The 21,522-nt window shown below is 39.7% G+C and overlaps 1 protein-coding gene across 6 annotated transcripts in view; it reads right to left on the bottom strand.

Annotated features, from left to right (window-relative positions):
- atp2b4 (ATPase plasma membrane Ca2+ transporting 4) overlaps nucleotides 1–21,522 on the bottom strand; it is a 281,849-nt gene that overhangs the window by 15,698 nt on the left and 244,629 nt on the right. For all 6 annotated transcript variants that reach the window (XM_056269832.1, XM_056269827.1, XM_056269830.1 and 3 more), the window contains 5 exons: nucleotides 18,860–19,051; nucleotides 17,897–18,110; nucleotides 16,552–16,763; nucleotides 11,880–11,987; nucleotides 9,109–9,291 (listed from right to left, as the gene is read on the bottom strand). In XM_056269832.1, coding sequence (XP_056125807.1) covers nucleotides 9,109–9,291; nucleotides 11,880–11,987; nucleotides 16,552–16,763; nucleotides 17,897–18,110; nucleotides 18,860–19,051 — 909 coding nt within the window. The remainder of the gene's footprint in view (nucleotides 1–9,108; nucleotides 9,292–11,879; nucleotides 11,988–16,551; nucleotides 16,764–17,896; nucleotides 18,111–18,859; nucleotides 19,052–21,522) is intronic.

Genomic DNA, 21,522 nt, shown 5'->3' with positions numbered 1-21,522 from the left:
CGGACACTACGTCCATATTTTTTTACAGTCTATGCCTCAGGGGCTCCAGTGCGTCATCAAGTAGGGGCGTGTCCAGGAGCTCAAGGGCTCCAGTGCGTCATCGAACCCTGTTTTAGCCCCGCCCAGAAAATCCGGAAAATAGCAATGGTGAAAAACTGTTTAACGATCTAACTCCACAATTCAGTACTTCACAGTTCACAGTCTTTGTAATATGTTTTAGCAATACATTTCTAACATTTATAATGTGTTTAGAATTTTTTTTGAAATTGCCTTTACAGGGACTTTAAAATCAATTTCCAAAAGATGATTTTTTATTCCTTTTTTTAGTCAACTTTAGCATGGGTGTGTTCCCTTATGCTAAGCACTGTACATACTGTACATATATACACACATACATTAGGGCTGGGATAAACGATTATTTTTTAAACGATTAATCTAGCGATTATTTTTTCGCTGCATCGATTAATCTAACGATTTATTTTCCCAGTCCGATTCGATTTCGATTCGATTATCTCTCCATTAATTGACTAATAGCAATTTATACATGTTGATTTACATATCTGAATGAAAAAACATGAATTCCTTAACATTGCAATATATGTTTATTGCTCTTAAAATTCCAAAATAAAAGACTATACAAGTGCAAAGTAATGCATTCTTAGTCAGAGGTAGCATTCAATAAAGCCTTGAAAACACATAGGTCTAGCTTTCTGAAAAAAGTGCATCTTGTAATTCTTCTTTAAGATGAAAATAATAACTTGATGTCTAGCATTCAATAAAAAAATTCTATAAATATTTTTGAGTCTTCATTTTCTTTTCTGACATACATACCCACTCCAGTTCTTGTTAAAAAACACCAGACATGCAAATTATGTGCATTTTCTGCACTTTTTGGGTGAAATCATATTTATTTTGTCCATCAAAAGTGTGCTTTCACTTTAATTGAGCGTGGGCAGCAGCAAATTAAGACTCTGCGCCGAAACCCGCGCTTCACTGTTGCTCACGTGCTGCTCCTGCTCCCGCTCCCGGTGTGAATGCACTCATTGATTAACATGCACGCCAGGGGGAAAAAAACCCGCACTCAGACATCCCAAACCTCCCGGAAGTTCCGGGAGTCCCTCGCATATTGATAGCGTCTCCCTGATGCCCGCAAATTAGTTCAAATCTCCCAGAATCTAGAGCGCGCATGCGAGACAGAACATACTGCGCGCATAACATACATAGCGCGCACGGCAGAGAGCGAGAGCTTGCGCGTGTCTCTTGCTCTCTCCCTCTCTGCCGTACGCGCGCTATGTATGTTATGCGCGCAGTATAGTCAACAATCCAGTCAGCTACTACTCTCCGGCGCCGCCATCTTTGTTTTGGGTCTGACGAATCGACGCGCATATTTTGCATCGACGTATTTTTTGCGTCGACTTCATCGATGACGTCGACGCGTTGTCCCAGCCCTAACATACATATAATATATTAAACTGATACCTTTAAAATTATTTTTGCAATAATTGAATTAGAGGCGTGATTACATAAAAGAATAACAAAATGGTTTTAACACCACTTTGTAGGCTGTTAATTTTCACATTCACTTCAAATCTTATTTCTCTAACACATTTATATATTGATCTACAACTTCAATATATTTATTCCTAAAACCCAAACAACATAATGAGAGCTGTTACAAAAAATGGAGAAGGAATAAAAAAGAGAAGAGAAAAGGGTTTGAGATGGTCCCACATCGCAACATGATTTCCCCATGACCTGGCGCATTGCTGAAAGGCAGATTAGACATCTCTTAACGATACAAAACAAAAACAAAGCTAGGAGTGAAGGGAAGCAAATCTAGAGAGATAAATCATTGCCTGTGGAATACATTGACAATCTTCAGTGGGTGGTTTACCATAGTGTTTTATATAGAATATTCTTAATAGAACACCCTCTCAGAATGATCGCCCACCAACACACAGACACTCCTGGAGGATCCAGATAAATACATCTGTGAACCCTCTCACTGAATCCACTCATTGTTCGTAAGCAGCAACACTGTGTAATGTATGAAGGCAATGGTAAGTGAAAGGAGATCCTCCCACACGGCCTCCATAAAAAAGTCAGTTCCCAGTCGTTTACTTGCACATCTTCAGATGAAAGCAAGCGAATGTTGCATTTCCAGAGACAGAGTGAAAAGGATTTGTACCCTGTGAGCACAGTCCCCTGATATCTCCAGGCAGGTTGTGCATATAGTCAGAGAAACATTGGCTGCTCCACTGGCCTTTTAAGTGTCATCTCCAGGGCACATGCTGCTTTTCAACCTGGGCCACCAAAGCAGCTCATAAGTCCCTGCTCAGTCTTAAGAGACTTGCTTTTCCACAAATGAACTCATGGAGAAGCTTGAAGGCCACTAGGGTGATGTCTACATAAAAACAGCCACTGGCTGTCCAGAATGTTCACTAATAATGCCATTCTGAGCAACGTACATGCTGTTTTGATCTTATCCAGTTTATTCAGATCAGCAAATTCTGATTATGAAATTGGGCAAAATAGATCAAACACTGTTCCATATTTTTTAATTTAGCTAAATAAATAAATGTATTGTGTAATTTTCAAATTTCTTGCTGTACGTACTAGGAATGTGCACAAGTACTCGGACGTGACAACGACAATCAATCATGAAAACGATTGTCATGACAATTTTTTGATTGGTTATTGCGGCATTTTAGGCGGTACCTGCATGAGGTCTGACTGGTTAGCGTTAGGGACAGCATGATGTCCAGACCAGCAAAATAAAGTGAAAACTATGGATTTAAAAGTGCATAGTGCTGCTTGAAATCACTTTGATCATGAAAATACAGTTAAGTGCAAGATGTGCAGCACTAATCTGCCATATACATAACATAACGAGAACACTGTTGTAATAGAATGTCATCACTTTGTGCTTTAGTTGTCCGTGTTTCAGTACATTGTTACGGGAAGAGCGTATCCACATCGGGAGTTATACATTCAGACAAGCACAGTCAAGTTCATGTGCGCATTCGTGTCCTTTTGTAAGATGTAATGTTACTTTTATGGTGCTTATATCTGGGACCGTATTCACAAATTACCTTAAGGCTAAAAGTAGCTCCTAACTTGCTGATTTAGGAAAAACTCTTACAAATAATGGGCGTGTCAGTCCTAATTTTAGGACTCCTAAATTTTTGCTCTAAGAGTATTTCACAAAGCATTTTAATGCTAAAACCAGCTCCTAAATCTGAAAAGTTAGGGGTAGTCAAGAGAACTCTTAAAGGTGACACATTATGCCCCTTTTCTCAATCCTCAGAATGTGTCTGAAATTTCAGCTCAAAATACCCCCCAGATCATTTATTATAGCTTGTCAAATTTGCCCCTTTTTGGGTGTGAGCAAAAATGCTCCGTTTTTGTGTGTCCCTTTAAATGCAAATGAGCTGCTGTTCCCCGCCCCCGTTCAGAAGACGGCCGATCCTTTATACAAGCTTCAGATACAATAACAAAACACGCAAATATCTCACTCATCCAAAATCTCATAAATAACTAGTAGCGGAGTGCAGCCTTACAGAGAAGACCCAGGAAGTGGTTGCAACTTTTAGACTGCACCTGGACATTTCTGAATGGTTAGTGGATACATTTATGTAGTTGTTGGGGAGTTACATTGATTCATCTGTTTCTGTGTGATTTCCGTTAAAAATAAAATGAATCCACTGCTCTCTTGTCTCATTTGAGGCTGGGACTCTAAAGATTGTTCAGTGCTCGTTTGTGCAGCAAACACCAGAACTTTTGCCATTGTGTTAGAACTTGTTACACTGTTGTAAACCAAATGGTGGTGCCGTGGGTGGAAATGCACAGATTAAGGGGCGGTAATATTATAATAAGATCCCCTTCCTACGTTAGAAGGGGAGCGAAATCTGATCGGCTTATTTTTTTAAATGCTTGCAGTAGGAATGTGACTGTGAGGATATTTTTCCACCGGTTAATCGACGTGTGACAACACCGGTAATATCGGTATCACCGGCAGGGGCTTTAAAATGTGTGCGGCGTACGCATTTTAGTTTCGCTTTTAAATTAGCGCCAATTTGGGGGCAGACTGCTTGAATAGTGAATTCATTAGCCTATTATTCTTAATGAAAAATACATCAACAAAACAGTACAATGACAAATTCGCTTATATAGGCACTTTTACATTTTGCTTTGACACCAAATATTCCGCTATCATCTTGTCAGTCAGCTCCTCACTCCAGTGTTTCCGCTACATTCATTCTGCCGTGGCGGGCCGCCACACCTAAAATCATCCCGCCACGGTCCGATATTGTATGTGTTATTGTTAAGCCCCACTAAAGGCATACAACACATTGTAAAGCACCATAAAGTTTTCGCACTATATTCCAAGACTTCTAAAGTCATTCAATAGCATAATGTGAGGTAAAAATGTATATTTAAGTCGTTAAGTTAAAGTTAATGGAAACTCATCTCTCCTCAGTCATTCTCCATTCAGCATTCAAACAGCACGTCACGTTCGGTTACGACAGTAACACGACGACACTCTCTTCAAGATCAATGATCCCATTATTATACTTTATTTGTAGATAAAGGTCTACAGTTTGCATAAAATTACTTTATCTTGCTGGAGTTTATAGCGCTTTCTAAATCATATTCCTTTCTCCCGGGTGTCTGTTGCTACAGCACTAGAGTAGAGAGCAGAATTGTTCTTCATGCAATTTAGCAATAACTTCATTGTTCTAGTAAGTTAACTGAAATTTAAAACCGTTAAAAGAAAAGGCTCAATAAACTGTTGCATAGATATAATACATTAAGCATAGATGGATATAATCTCTTCGCTTTGTGCTTTGAACTTTTCAATGCGAAGCGGAAGCGCTGCACGCTGTGACTTCGCGTTGCTTCAAGTGCATCATTCTGCGGACGGTATGCGCATAATCGCTTTGCCGCTCTTATTGGCGCCTTTCATGTTATAATGCTTAGGGGAGGTTTAAACACCTGGGATAAGGGGGCGTGGCCAATGGGAATATCACTCATGGGCCACGCCCCCTCCCCCTGGCGAAATGGGCCTGCCACCATGGCTGGTAAATTAAATCTGACGACTGCTGCTGATCTGTGCTGCGACTCTCGTTTAGCTCATGATTTATTAAGCAGACACAGTTTAGTTTTTAATTGTAGGGTCTTTTCTCTAACTGAACTAAATGATTTTTATTAAAAACAATTGACGGTGGAGGCGGTGCAGCGGTGGGCAAGTGATGTAACACAGACTATCGTGGCAAGCCTAGCTTGCAGAGAAAGGCTTACCAAAACAAAGTTACTGGGTTGTCACTTTTCACGTTTTCTGGGTTGGTAGATGCACCGGGGACACAATTACAGCACTGAAACATGGAAAAAGTCATATTTTCATGATATGTCACCTTTAAGTCAGTAAGACCTAATCACAAACAATCCTAAAATGGCTGTTGCCAGCAATCCGCCTAAGTAATCCGCCCAAAGACACTGTACACCATTGAGGCAATAGGTGATAGAGCCTTGGGTGTGGAGCCTTTTCTTGATTAATGCAACAAGTATTTTGATTTATAGATTTTAATCTGCGATGACATAACATAAAGGTTAATTTATGTACAGCATTGTGGGCAGCTCGGGTGACCCGAATTCGAGTTCCGGCTCATGGACCTTTCCCAATCTCAGCCCCCCTTTCTCTTTTCCACTTTGATTCATGTCTACTCACTGTACTATCATAATAAAAAGGCAAAAATGGCAAAAATAAATATTTTAAAATAAATGAAAAAATAAAATAAAAAATAATGTCAGATTACCTGTGGCAGTTGTATCACGAGTTCACACTTACAAATGATCGAATAGAGTAAAAGAATTCAGCGTGCTGTCAGAGGGGAGGGCTCCGAGCTTGGAATCGAGCCCAAACCTGTATCCCCAAGCTGGGAATAGGAGGAACCAGCCGAGAGTCAGGAATTGGGGTGGCGGAGGAATGCAGAAAACTGTCTGTCGAGGTACTGTAACTAGGTGAGTCGGCTGTGTATCTCCTCTCGAGCTGATTTGATAGACCATTTGCATATGAGCATGCTCCTCTTTGTTTATAAAACATAATTTGTCACTCGAATTCTGCAATCTCTCGGGATGCAGTCATGTTCGACTCGGCGCGGAACGGTTCGGCTCGCTTCGCTTTTCCACTGCGTGGTACGACTCGACTCGGTACGGCACGGTTCGGTTCGGTTCGCTTTAGCTCGGATGCTTTTCCACCGCAGTTAGTACCCCTTCAAAGTGGGTGGGACTGATCGTTATTTTGTCCCTACACTGTTTGTAGGTCCGGTGATAGCCGTGTGCGGCTAAGAGCTGAGCTAAGTTACTTCTTGGAACACTTTTTCATTCCGTTTTGCCCCATCCAGCTCTCGCTGGATCCGCTCCTCGGCAACCAACGAGAGGAATGTCTGCACCTCGTCCACTGACCACGATTCAGCCATTTCTTTTTTAAAGTTTTGATCTCTTTTTTTTCCAAGAAAGTAAAAAACAGATGCTACCGCGTTGGCTGTTGTCTACTGGTTATTTAAATCTAGCGGGTTTAGTGTCTCGTGTCGCAAATCCAATGACACTGGTAGTGACGATTCTGTCTGACCAATCAGTGATCTGCAGTGTTTTTACGTCACATTTTAGTACCGGTACGGTACGCTTGGAACCTCAACAGACCAGGTACCATTTAAAGCGAGCCGAAGCGAGCCGTACCGTACCGTACCATGCAGTGGAAAAGCACCACAAGTGAGCCGTACCGAACCGTACCGTACTATTAGACATGTGCGTATTCGGTAATGCGATAAATCGCGGTAATGAATATGCACGATATTGTTATCGCGGGGACTTCGAAATACCGTGAAAAATAATAGATCCGAATTTAGATTTTTAGAACGCGCATCAGCTTATTTTCCATCAACCGCTTAAAAAACAATGCGTAGGCTATATGCTGCGCAAAACACGTGCGCACTTTGATGTAAACAATGTATACATCAAAGTGCTTATACATCACATGTATAAGCACTGTGTGCATGCAGTGCGCACTCTAGTCTAATGTAAACAATCCTCACATGGAGAAGAAGCACGGCGGAAGGAGGAACGCTGCCGACTATTTAGCCCCGCATGGCTGCCAACTCTCACGCATTCAGCTTGAGACTCACGCAATTGACACTTTCACACGGTCTCGCGCCACACATCCATTTTCTCACGCAGAGAAAAATCGCGGAGCAAAGAGGACACTGACACCGACAGACTAGACAGAGCAGGTTACTTTTGATATGAAAAAAATATCAGCTCTCAGGTTTTATAACGAAATTCAGACAATAAATACTGTTTTGGTGCTTGTAAATGACGTGACAGATCGCGCGCCTCAGTTCAAGTAAACAGATCATCTGTTACTTTTTATTAAAGATACAGTACAACCCACCGAAAGGTACGTACTTTCGATCAATCAGTGTTTTTCAACCACGGAAAGAGGTCAATAACACTGCAGGAGAACAATTATGTCACAGAACGTTACATTTACCTCAGGAAAGCCATTTAATGTTAGTTGACTATAAGAAAATAGCTATAGAGAGGAGTATTTTGCTAAATATGTGCACTATATTACATATTTTAATATATGTTTACTTGTCATTATATAATTGTTATTATAATGAAAATTACGGCATATTACATTTTTATAATTATATTATTATTATATTTATATTGTATGCATTATATTTAATTTCTCTCTGTATGTTTACAGCATTATGTGAGATATATTTTTTCTTGAGAAAAAATTAAATGCAGGCTATCTACTGTAGCCTACCTAATATTTATCCAAATGAGTCAATATTGAATCAAGATTGAAATTAAATCCAAGAATTTAATTGAAATCATGAAAATTGTGTTAAGCAATAATACAAACAGTAGCCTCAGTAACTGTACCATGTAAACATTATAACATGTTGTCACTAAAAAATAAAATTAATGTTTTGACAATCACAATTACACATTGTGATGCAAGTTTTTTTTAGATACCCCCAATCCGTCTGTTTCTCTTGTGCAATTAAAATATCGTGATAATACCGTATACCGTGATAAAAGCTCAATCAATTAATCGCAGCATGAAAATTTGATACCGGCACATGCCTACGTACTATGCAGTGGAAAAGCGCCAAAGCGTGCCGTACCGAACCGAACCGTACCGTACTATGCAGTGGAAAAGCGCCATAAGAGGCTGACAATTAGCTGAACATATACTTTTTAATAAGTGACACTTACCTACATTAAAAAAATATCTTTATCTGAATGAGACATTTTCATTTTAAAATCTCTATTTGAATATGGCAACATGATACCTCGCTCTACAATATTTCTGATTAAATCACTGACAGAGACCCATCCCCCAGCAGCCAATCACTGTGTGCATTGTAAGTAAGCGTGTTGACATCATCCATAGCAAAGAGGTCAACCCCACCCTTTCACTTAGCTTAAGATTTCTCTCTATTCCTCAGTAAAAGTTGGTCCCAGCAGTTTTGTGAATAGGTAAAAGTAAACCAGTCAACCTAAAAACTTTTTCTGCTATTTAGGAGAACTCTTTGGTAAGATAAAATGTTTTGTGAATACGGCCCTTGATTAATCTCATATAGGATGCGTTTTGTTGAGTTTTTTAACCCGCTAGCAAAGCGCTTTAGTTTCAGCTCAAACGGCAATGCACCAACATTGACTGTGATTGGGTTATTTGAAACAATCATATTCCTTTTATATTTTTCTTTTTCAAAAACATATATTATATAATTAATAATCCAGCGGTGTTATATTTTTCTCGTCATTTTTTTTTTCAACAGTAGGTTGTAGTTTTTTGCATTTTTTCCCCCTCCAAATTGTGGTACCCTTTGAAATGAAGAACAAAGTGGCATTGCAATTGTTAAACATTGAGAAAGGATATAAGCGTCAAATAATTGTATCAAAGTTAGATCTAAAACACAGATTGCAAAGTTGTGTGTAGGCCACTGCTGTCGTATTTAAGCCATTAATACTCTCTCCTGGGACAATTGCTGGAAGGAACGAGAAGGAAAGTAGAACCAAAGAGCAGCTTACCTGAGTCTGGATGCGGTTGAGTCCTCTGAACCACAGAATCTGTCCCCTGCGCATCTCCATCTCAGCGTGGTCAATTTCATCAGCACCTTCGGTTAGCACCTCATTAGTGATGTCCTCTTTGGGGATTCCATGACCAGCCTCCTTCAGGAACTTGAGGCGGTGGGTAGGGACGGCAGTGACGAACTGGAGGAGGATGAAAATAGGGTAAATTGATGGCAACTGCAGCTCATCAAATAGTGTGTGTATTTGAAGTCGATTCATTTTAAGTGAATCATATCTTTAGGATAATTCATTCATTGCAATTAAATGGTTATAAAAATTCACTCATTAAAGGTGCTCTACGGAACTTTTAGCGGCCTCTAGTGGTGATGTTTCAGATTGCAACAAGAGCGCTCGTGCTCGTGTGCGATCTCAGGAGCGAGCATTCACTACAGGCCACACGGAGACTTTCAACGCAATGGCGAAAGCATCACACAACATGCTGGAAACTCATGTAAACTCCCACTGCAACGTTACAATAATAGGCTACTTTTATCAGCTTGACGTTGAACTAATGCTCCATGCTCGTACCATGATAACGTGACATTGACTGCATTTAGCCGACATGTGATGTTATCTAGCATAGCCTACGGCATTTCACTAACTATTCGTGTATCTTTCACAATCAACAATGTCAACATAGGTGAATGTATAATAATGATAACGAAAATGGTTAGTGAACTAGACTGAACAATGTCAGTGTAACAGTAAGACAGTAGGAAGTAACATTACTGTACTGAACGTGTCTGGAAATGTTTATTATAAACAATATGATAGTGGGATGAATTACGATATAGCGTAACGATCTATAACGTAGATCTAGTACATAAAACAAGTATCTTAAAGCACCTTTTCTTATCCTGGAACAGTCTTTTGTATTCATTCCATGTCTCATGTAGTTTACCTTGCTATTTCATTTGAGTTTACTAATAATTCAAAAGCTCTGTTTATGTTGATCCGTGTTTTCGTCCTGAGTCGATCAGAATCACGTTTGGCCTGACGAGCTTCAGCAGATAAAACTTTTTGTTTTTTATATTTATGTGGAGTTAGTGTTGGAGTGTGTGTTGTGCTGGAGGCAGGTCGTTTTTGGGTGTTATCAGACTCATGTCGTCAGCTGCAGTGCCGTCGGTCTGTATATAAGGAGAGCGGCTCGGGAGCGCGCATGCACGTCACATCCGATGGATTTCGCGGTAAATCCGACCCGGAGACTTCACATATAAATATGAATATTGGCCTTCAGAGGTAATAGCAAAACCCGACAAGTGGATCATTGTAATGTGTGATTACAACCCCTTCACACACAGGCAATAAAAATAGGATTCATTTTATAAGAAAAGTTCCATATAGCACCTTTAAATATTTGAAACCCAGCTGTTTTCAATTCAGTTATATCAACAAGGGTGTTTTATTAGTTGTATTTAGTATAAATGTATAATTTATATGATCAAAAATTATCATTATCATTTTTGATGAAAACTGCTTTGACTGAAAATAAATCATGCTGTTATACTGTTCAAAAGACATCGGACCCCTTAGCTTAAATGTAGACAGTTTCTGCTAAGAGTCTCACTGTAATTTAACCTCTTTAAATTCTAAAACTAGTTTCAAAGGGGCTTTCCAATACAGACACACACACATACCAGTCTCTACCACCTATGGTAGCTCTAAAATAGCTCCAGATATTTATTTGCAATCCCCCATGTAGGTGGATCTGTTAAAGCTGTTTGAAACGAGACATCACTGAGACAACTTAAACATGAAGAAGAAGTAGTGTGTATTCTCTCTTCTATGTATCAAGTTCCCAGTATCTGGTTCTTGTGGACGCACGCGTGTATGCGCACAAACAAATGCTTGCCTGCACAAACATCAGCTGAGAAACCCAGTAGAAAGTGGCTTATGTGTGATGCAACTGCCAGAAGGAGCAGACTGCTTGCAGCTTTAAAGACTTTATCCGCACTTGATAACTTCCTCTGGCCTTTTGATGACCTAACATGATGTGTCAGTCCTGCATACAGAGTTTTAAATTTACTGTAAGCATGGCTAAATGGAGGCAGAGGACCTTTCATGTGCTGCGGGGTTGATGAAGCTCACACCTCTCTGTTCTCTTCTTTCTGAGCTGAACTTTGAGATGGCAGCAACCACTCACTGGAATTGTGCAGCAAGTTGCCGTCTGCCAGCCTCCCTCGTTCCCTCCCACAGGTTTGAATTCGCACACAGCTTCACCTCCCCCTCCCCTCCCCTTCCGGTGGGATTGAAGAGAGAACTAAAGATGTTCCACATCACCCACGCGTGTGCATTCTGTTTTTTGCATAGTGATGTTTTCATTATTTCACCACTGACAAGCTTGTGGATCATTCTCTTTCGTGACTTTTGTCACCTGTAAATCTAATATAACTTGATAGAATGCTAGTTTTTACTCTGAGCGTTAAGGTGATGATACACAGGGCAACTTTTTGAGCAATGTTGCTGGGCAATGTTGCCGTCAACGTGCAACCAGATGAGACACAGGGCCCACAACCAATCTAAATGATCCAGATAGAAATGTATTGCCCATTTTCAATGGGAAAGTGCCCAAGCAACAATCGCTCGGCAAGATTGCCCAGCAACATTGCTCAAAAAGTTGCCCTGTGTATCATCACCTTTAGTCTTTACTGATTTTGTTTAGGCTAGAAAGAATCAACAGAGCTACTGATTAGTGATAAATAATGACATAATGTAAGAATTTGCCTTACCTGGCCCCAGAGCAGCTCACCAACCCCGATGAACACACACCAGAGCCACTGATCGAGGGTGAGGGCTGTGCAAGAGAATGGCTTCCCTCCAAACTGCACAATGATAATCTGTAACAAGGTGTATTCCATTAGTCCAGCTATACTGTAGTAAAGCAATAAGCAACGAGAGACTGAATTATAGCGATTTTCAACACGCTTAAGCGGTGTTGTTTGGATTACTTTAAACCTCTGTCTGTAGTCATGGTGAAAATAGTTGTAACATATGGACTTTTTGCTTTTATAATACAGAAGCACAGTCAAACAGTATATCCATAATAATATATCCATTATAAAAAATTTACTCTAGTATATATAATACAATAAGCTTCAATGAAGAGACTCAACGTTCCTTCGTTACTAGTTCTATAGTGACGTTTTAGACTCTCTTTAATGTGGCGTGACAGATCACTATACAGGCACCTCAGTTTAAGTAGCAGTACACGAGAACGCGATCATCTCTTCCTAATAAACATCTGAAGGTATGTTGAAAGATAAAGTACAACTTACTGAAATGTATTATATTTCGTGTAATCGCTCAATCAGCGTTTCAACGGCAGAAAGACACCAGTAAAACAGCTTGTAAACAATGTCATTAAATTTACCTCAAGCAAGTAATTCAGTGTTCACAGCTTGTTAGTCAGCTATAGGGCTGTCAAAATTGCTCAAAAATGACGTTCGAATATTCCCTCTAAAAAACATATATTCTAACTATTCGAATATCTGGTTGCGCATTACGTCAATAACAGGACAAATTAATACAAAGAGACACAACTACTTGTATAGGTAGTTTATTTAAGTTTAAACATTTGACAACGTATTAACTTACACAAAACCAAGTAAATCAACTAATGGCCAAGACCGGAGACCTTACTCTCGCTCGCACTCGCAGGCACTCTTTCTCTCTCTCTCTCTCTCTCGCCCTCACGCTCTCTGCGCATAACGGTTTAAATGAACAACAATAAACAAATGTTGAGTGCTGATCAAGAGTTTTGTGCAAGCAATGTAAGGTCGCAACTCTTGTCCTAAATATAGCAGGCTTCATTCGGTGATTGAAACAAATATTATTAACATTAATTGAAGTTTTACAGTATATAGAACCGACATGGAACGCTCCGAGCGAGCTGTGCTGTGGTAAACTCATGGGTAAACTGCTGCTAGCCAGGCTGCTACTATGGCTATTTCGAGGGCGTCTGGCCACGCCCCCTTGGCGGGCTCTGACGTGTCTGATGTAATGCTAGCTCATTGGCGCACACGTTGGAGGCGCCCGTGCCATTGGATGTGCAGTTGCCGCAGCACAGCCAATGAGTGAGCCAGACACTCACTGTGCTAGCTGTGCAGCTGGAAAATGCGTTTTACATTTTAAGCTTCAGAATTTTGCCACTCGCAAAGCAGACAGCCCCGCCTCTACTACCGCGGGCGTGTTTTTCCACATGATTCGAATATTCATTTTCACCTTCGAATTTCTGTTTTTTAAAACTATTCGAATATATATTCGAATTTAGAATATTCGTTGACAGCCCTAGTCAGCTAGAGAAACTCTTTCGCTGAATGCACTATATTAGCCTATATATTCATTATATTTAACTTAACCTGCTACTGTTACTGATGTCTTGATTATTTAATGTATGTTTAAAAATGATGTCATGAAAATGACAGCCAGTGTGTAAATAATTATATTTCAACAACGAATTGGAGTAAAAACAATTAAATTTCTAAAAATAAATAGCAACTGAATTTAGGCTAATAGTTTGGGCTCTGTGGTTAACCTTAAATATTTTTTTTAATCCTTACAATTTTTTTTTATTATAATTGAATTAATTTAAAGACAGACACAATTTGTTCAGTAAACCACTGTTTAATAAAAAAAAAAAAAAAAAAAAGTTTAATATATATATATATATATATATATATATATATATATATATATATATATATATATATATCAGAGTTTCCGCTAGAAAAAAATGGTGCCGGTCAAAGTGACCGGCAGAGGTTTCGTTTAACGGACATTTTGATGATATGCCAGTCATATCATCTAGCGCTAAAATCAGTTGTTTTTTAAATCAAGCTGAGCGCTCGTGTCCGCTGCTATCAGTGTCATGGACGACGGCTGCGCGAGTTGCGCAATCTTCACTCGGACGCGCGTTTCAATCTATCGCTGTTGCGGAGACTCTACACAGGCGAAGCACTGCTACTTGGGCGCAGAGATATCACGCAACACCTGAAATAAAGCTTGCCACAAAGAACCGGCAAAAGTAATGATTATGCATGAAACATTTAAATTGTTGATAAATTGATAAAGTTGACGATGCAGACTCGCCATCTTCGCAGTAGTGAACGCGCCTAGAGAGAGAAATGCACACTTCATATGAATAAATTCTTATTTTTTAATCCAGGCAAATTTGTTGATGAAACATTGATTAAAATGAAGATACAATTTATACAAAACGAAATAAACTTTAAAGAAAGGCTTTCTAAAAAACAAAACTAAATAAGTGGTCAAAATCATGTCTGACCAATTCCAAATGTTTTCCGATATATAGGCCTATTGGTCATCTTATGATCTTATCTTACTCATATCATGCGGTTCCCTTTTCATATAATCAACATAGATGAAATAAAAAAATAATAACATTATATTATTTATAAAAATGAAACGTATATTTAAGTTTTTTAACTTATAATAAGCGTCACACCACTCCGGTTTGCTCACATGCTCTGGTGTGTAGTCTAATGCATGTGTGCGTGCATGTGGTGGAGGGGTGCGATTTTCGAATAATAATCAACCCAGCGATCTTCGAATATTATTTTTGCTTGAAAATTTCGTTTTGTATAAATTGTATATTAATTTTAATCAATGTTTCATCAACAAATTTGCCTGGATTATAAAATAAGAAGCAAATATAGTGGACAATATAGGCTAATCAGGACACGGAGGCGTCGGCGCGTGCACACTTCTCTCAGGCGCGTTCACTACTGCGAAGATGGCGAGTCTGCATCGTCAACTTTATCAATTTATCAACTTTATCAATAATATCAATGGACCTGGTCATATTTGAAACGTCTCACTCAATCGTTCGTTGCTTAGGTCTATATCACAGCCGTTCTAGGCGTGCGCTTTATTTGAAATGCAGCATGCGATGTTGTTTAATAACTTTCAAACGGTAGAGCCTGTTCCTTTATAACATAGCCAAATGTCGGTGTATTTTTGCTTTATACCTTTTAGGCTTATTCTCAAATTCATATTGTGTTAGGGGGGCGGGATTATTACGCAATTTTAATCGGACAATTTGACCGGAGAGATTTAATTTTGTCGGACATTTCTTTTTTTTTTCGGCCAATGTCCGGTAATTACCGGACAACGGAAACCCTGATATATATATATACACTCACCGGCCACTTTATTAGGTACCCCATGCTAGTAACGGGTTGGACCCCCTTTTGCCTTCAGAACTGCCTCAATTCTTCGTGGCATAGATTCAACAAGGTGCTGGAAGCATTCCTCAGGGAGTTTGGTCCATATTGACATGATGGCATCACACAGTTGCCGCAGATTTGTCGGCTGCACATCCATGATGCGAATCTCCCGTTCCACCACATCCCAAAGATGCTCTATTGGGTTGAGATCTGGTGACTGTGGAGGCCATTTTAGTACAGTGAACTCATTGTCATGTTCAAGAAACCAATTTGAAATGATTAGAGCTTTGTGACATGGTGGAAGTAGCCATCAGAGAATGGGTACATGGTGGCCATAAAGGGATGGACATGGTCAGAAACAATGCTCAGGTAGGCCGTGGCATTTAAACGATGCCCAATTGGCACTAAGGGGCCTAAAGTGTGCCAGGAAAACATCCCCCACACCATTACACCACCACCACCAGCCTGCACAGTGGTAACAAGGCATGATGGTTCCATGTTCTCATTCTGTTTACGCCAAATTCTGACTCTAACATCTGAATGTCTCAACAGAAATCGAGACTCATCAGACCAGGCAACATTTTTCCAGTCTTCAACTGTTCAATTTTGGTGAGCTCTTGCAAATTGTAGCCTCTTTTTCCTATTTGTAGTGGAGATGAGTGGTACCCGGTGGAGTCCTCTGCTGTTGTAGCCCATCCGCCTCAAGGTTGTGCGTGTTGTGGCTTCACAAATGCTTTGCTGCATACCTCGGTTGCAACGAGTGGTTATTTCAGTCACTGTTGCCCTTCTATCAGCTCGAACCAGTCTGGCCATTCTCCTCTGACCTCTGGCATCAACAAGGCATTTCCGCCCACAGAACTGCCGCTCACTGGATGTTTTTTCTTTTTCGGACCATTCTCTGTAAACCCTAAAGATGGTTGTGCGTGAAAATCCCAGTAGATTAGCAGTTTCTGAAATACTCAGACCAGCCCTTCTGGCACCAACAATCATGCCACGTTCAAAGTCACACAAATCACCTTTCTTCCCCATACTGATGCTCGGTTTGAACTGCAGGAGATTGTCTTGACCATGTCTACATGCCTAAATGCACTGAGTTGCCGCCATGTGATTGGCTGCTTAGAAATTAAGTGTTAACGAGCAGTTGGACAGGTGTACCTAATAAAGTGGCCGGTGAGTGTATATATATATATAAAACTAATTTGATAAAAAAATGTACCTGAAGAGCAAAGGTTCCCAGTACGACGAAGCAGAAAATGGGGTTCCGGTAGATTCCTTCAAACACGTTCCTCTCTCCGTGGATCTTGCGGGCATTGATTTCGTTGAAGAGCTGCATCATGACAAAGACGTTGAAGATGATGGTGTAGTGTTCAGACGGCGGGGAGTGAAGAGGGGTGTTCCGGCCGCTATCAATGCTAAAGAACTTCTCACCTTTGGGGACAGAAAAATGTGTTCTGTAAATAAGTGATGTGAAAGTTCAAAATGCATAGTGTTGTATGTCAGGAGGAGCACTGATTGTTCATAAAATAAAACTCTCCTGAAGCACTATGACATGCTTTAGGTGGTCTTTGATATGATCTATCGCACTGTAGGGAACAAAGACCAGTTTAATACCAGGATTTACAGATAGGCAGTCTATTACTGGCAGGTTTTCACAATGAAATTTGGAATTTGGATGGAGGCCCAAAACTTAATGTATTTAACATGAAAGCCTAACATGGAAAAGAATACTCTGCAAGAAAAATACAATATATGTTTGACAAATACATCTTTATGCATTTTTTAATGCATCTTTATTACATGTATTAGTGTAACAGTAAGAATAAAACAAATAAGAATAAGAAAACAAGACGGTGACTGCCTGTAGCTTTTGTTAACTTTAGAGTCTACAAAGTTGCAAATTCAATATTGGTCTTAAATTTTAATTTCTAGATCTACAAGAACTCAATAAATATATTTAAATTTTGCATATGGATATTTTAGAAAAGCCATGTCCAGAGATTAAATTTTTCTCTAGAAGGTTTTCCCCTATAATGTCCAGTACTGTAAAACATTTCATGGTAAAACATATGGGTGCTTGAGGCAAATTCTGATGCTTTGAATATTGCAAATATAAATGCTAGTTGCTAAGCAACCATACATCACATCAATCCTATACACAAAATGCAATTAGCTAGTCCCTTCCTGCAAATGCCATAAAACTTAATTTTAACTTAATTCATCAAATTTGCTAGCCTGGGAAAACCCAGATGAACTTCCGGCAAATTTGAGATTTGCTCTGCAAGTCAGTCTGGCCCAAGAGCCCATTTCCAATTTTTCCAGATCGAGGCACCAATCACAAACGTTGAGGCGGGCTTTACATGATGACGATTGCTCTGATTGGTTTTAGGTCTATCCAATTGCGCCCAGAGGCATTTGAGCGACATCCGTTGGTGACGCCCCTTTGGAGATGGGCTGTGAATGAACCTTCCCCAGACCCACTCTCAGTTACAACTGAGAAGGGTCTAGTGTCAACCAGGCTACAAATATGCCTAAACCTCATCATGAATACAGAAGCCTCTTACCAGCAAAGAGAAGAGTAAATGTGATGATTAGTTGGTAAACGGCATGACCTAAAATGTTCTTCATCATAGTCCTGGAAATGAGTGGTTTGTTCCGGCCGTAAGGTCTTCTCAGTAGGAGCGATTCTGTTGGGGGTTCCGTTGCCAGAGCCAAAGAAGCCAGTGTGTCCATAATCAGATTTACCCACAACATCTGAACGGCTTTAAGTGGAGAGTCCTGCAGGCAAAACAAACCGGAGTGAGACTTCAGAAAGGACATTACTACAGTATTGTCATATGTAATGTAGTTAGGCAGGGACACAATAAGACTGTCCAGCTCCAGATTAGCCTAAGTCTGGCACCAGCACTAAATGGCCACAGTATGTTTCAATCAATATAAAGTACTTTGACTTTGCTTGAAGAGTTCTGTTATCATGGTTTATTATGATGAATCGCCTCCCTCAATGCCATCCTTAGTCACCAAATACTCTGGTGTTTAATTTCCTGAAACTGAGCAATTTATTTTCAAACTTCTCTAGTGGTTATTTCTCTGAGAACATACATGCCAATTTTTAAGTCCTGATATTTTTATTAAAGAGGACATCTTGGGATTTTTAGACAAGGATAACGTTCTCTCCTTTGTTGATTTTTTTTTAAATGTCTGAATTATATTTTAATTATAACAAGTTTTTATCTCATCATCTAAGGAAAAAACTATAATAATAAAATTTATTTACAAATTATTTACAGATAATTATATGAATTTTCAGTACTTTGTTTTACCTGTAGCATCTTGCTTTATTTTTATAAATGACCTGATGTGCTCTACAAAATAAGTGTGAGTGTGAAATATCCCTTTTAAATTAATATTATATTTCCTTCCCTCAAAAATCTGTTTCTATCTAAAAACACAAAATAATTATATAATGGCATATAAAAAGTAAATGCTGGGTCCCAGGAAGTTAAATTAGAGGATGTTATATGTACCTGTGTGATGCAGGCCCCAGTGAAGGCAACAATTACAGCCACCACATTGACAGTCAGTTGAAACTGCAGAAATTTAGAGATGCTGTCATAGACATTACGCCCCCACATCACAGCTTTGACGATACTGGTGAAATTGTCATCAGTAAGGATGATGTCAGAGGCCTCCTTTGCAACATCTGTCCCTGCAATTCCCTGTAAGATAAAGAAAGAAGCTGTTTTTAGAGCGTCTGTGTAAATATCAGAGCAGTCTAATGACTGAAGATGCAGGCTCATTCTCAGGAATGAGATGGATCCCATTAACAGGAAGGTTGAAAAAGGAAGAACCTAACCTAAGAACCTAATACAAATTTAAAACATTATTAAAGTAAGTTTGCAGGTAGCGACATTTAATAAAGTACCGTAAAACTTCAAATAATAGCCCGGGCTTTTATTTTCCCAAATCGTTGAACTGCACCGGCTTGTATTTGAGACAGGCGTCTATATGAGACAGGCCTTTATAATTTAGTGTTGAGATGTTGTTCATGGAGTGTAGGCCTAGAGTCTCTAATCTCTAAAAATCTCCAAATGCTCCACGTGAAAGTGCGGTCTTCCGACCTTTAACTATCGTGTCAATTGATTTTGATTAATATGCGCGAGGGAGAGAGAGCAAGACAGCGCTCGTGTTGTTTGAAGACGTGAGAGTGCGCGCGCGCGGGCGGGGCGCGCTCTCTCTCTCTCTCTCTGCTTGTGCGCCCTGTCAAGTGCAGCAGTCATTCTATTCTACATCACTCACCGATCCAAAAAGGCTTTGGCGGGAAATTTTTTTGCTTTGGCGGCCGACAAAAAGCGGACGATCTGACGGGTTTTAGAAGATTAAATACAACTCTAAACTAAAAAACAGACCCAGGCCTCTATTTGAGACCGTCTTTTATTTACCCAAACCTGCAGCCACACCAGGCGTGTAAAAGAGACGGGCGTCTATTTGGGACTCGGCTATTATTTGAAGTTTTACAGTAATCAAATGTAAAATAACACTGGATAGTCTTCACTGTATAAATTAAGCATAGATTGATCCTTATTAAAGTCTTAAAAAGTTATTCAGTCAAGAGCAGTGAGTGATTTTCTCTTCGTCTTTTGTTCCTTGATATACATTAATGACAGTATTCCAGCAGCGGGTTTAATAGGCTGGTGTCACTAAGACCTGAAGCACATGACGAGGATCCGGATCTGACACGCATCCGATATCCTCACCACTCTTTGCGTTCATTTAACACTCTTGAACTCATTTAAGTCAGTGCTTACGATGATACTCAAGCAAATATTTTTGCATACTTTTGTGTGTTTTTGTCGTTTAAGCGTGAAAGAAAACTCCACTGTCGTGCTGTCTGAAGCGCATTCTTTGCACATATGTGTGCATGTCAGACAGACAGGAGATTCACAGACAGTGAATCAGTACAGTACCAGTTCCAGTACAGATTTAAGTTCTTATTTTTGAGTCTTATCACGCTTGAATGGTTTATTAGCACTTGAATGAAAGATAGGCTGATCATATACTGTTAAGCAGCCAATGAATAGCAGAACTGATCCTGCGATAATTGCGTTAAATATTTTTAACGCGTTAAACTGAATAAATAAATAAATCGCATTTCTAATCCATGCTGACGATGCTCGTTGAAACGGTAGGCAAAAATGTGGAGCAACTGAGTCTAAATGCGGAAGCAACCGTGCGTCGAGTCCATTGCACGTAGAAGCGTGAATTCAAAGAGAACTTAGAAAAAGTGAGATAATAACATTGTTTTAAATAATACAATTTTGTTAAATGCCTGACATAGTAAAAAGAATTCAGGTCTTCTCGGGTCCTTTCGGTATGAAGGTAAATCAGTAGCTAAACTCGAGAGCATGTAGATGTGAATTTGAGAACTTGTACAATAAATATTCGTACTTGTATGTGAACATTTACACTCAGAGCTCCAATGTGAAAACCTGTAAAATAAAAATCTGAAGTTGAATGTTGAGATTTGCACTCGCAGACAATAGTCACAAACCTGTATTCTGAATCTGAAGCTGCAGACACAAATGTGTAAAATGCCATTCACAGAAATACAATGACAGTCACAAACATGTAGAATATTTTTGCACTTCTTCTAACATTCAAATTCGCAGTACAACCTCAAATTGGCACTTTGCAACTTCTCAAATCTGTCACTGCAAGTTCAAATTTCACACCTTGACTTTTGCTACTCTTTTCGCGATATATGAGGTGCAAAACTGATTTGTGCACTTGTAACTCAGTGAGAGCGGAAGGGGGGCGGGAGCGGGGGTGTTCGAAGGAGCCGTTTTATTGGTTGGCGCCTAGCCAATGAAATGGGACTTCTATTGTACGCGATGATGTCACGAAACCCGCCTCCTCGTAGATGTTCTGAAACGCTAACATGGCTTAATGCATTAGACTGATTTAAAAGACATAAATCAGTGATATTATCAAACTTAGTAAACACAATAATGCATACTACAAAATATGGGATACTGGGTAAGGATTAGGACGCAACCTCTGGTTACTAAAGCAATCTTTGCTACAGTATAACATTGGCTGACAAACCCTCATTGAACAAGCCAGACACTCACCCTGCAACAGACTCTCACAGTAAAAAGACAAATTAGCAACAAGGCAGTCACTTTATTAG

This window comes from Rhinichthys klamathensis, unplaced genomic scaffold, assembly GCF_029890125.1.
Source record: "Rhinichthys klamathensis goyatoka isolate OS25496 unplaced genomic scaffold, OSU_Roscu_1.1 h1tg000291l_1, whole genome shotgun sequence".
Taxonomy (NCBI): domain Eukaryota; kingdom Metazoa; phylum Chordata; class Actinopteri; order Cypriniformes; family Leuciscidae; genus Rhinichthys; species Rhinichthys klamathensis.
This window is presented reverse-complemented; position numbering and strand designations above follow the sequence as displayed.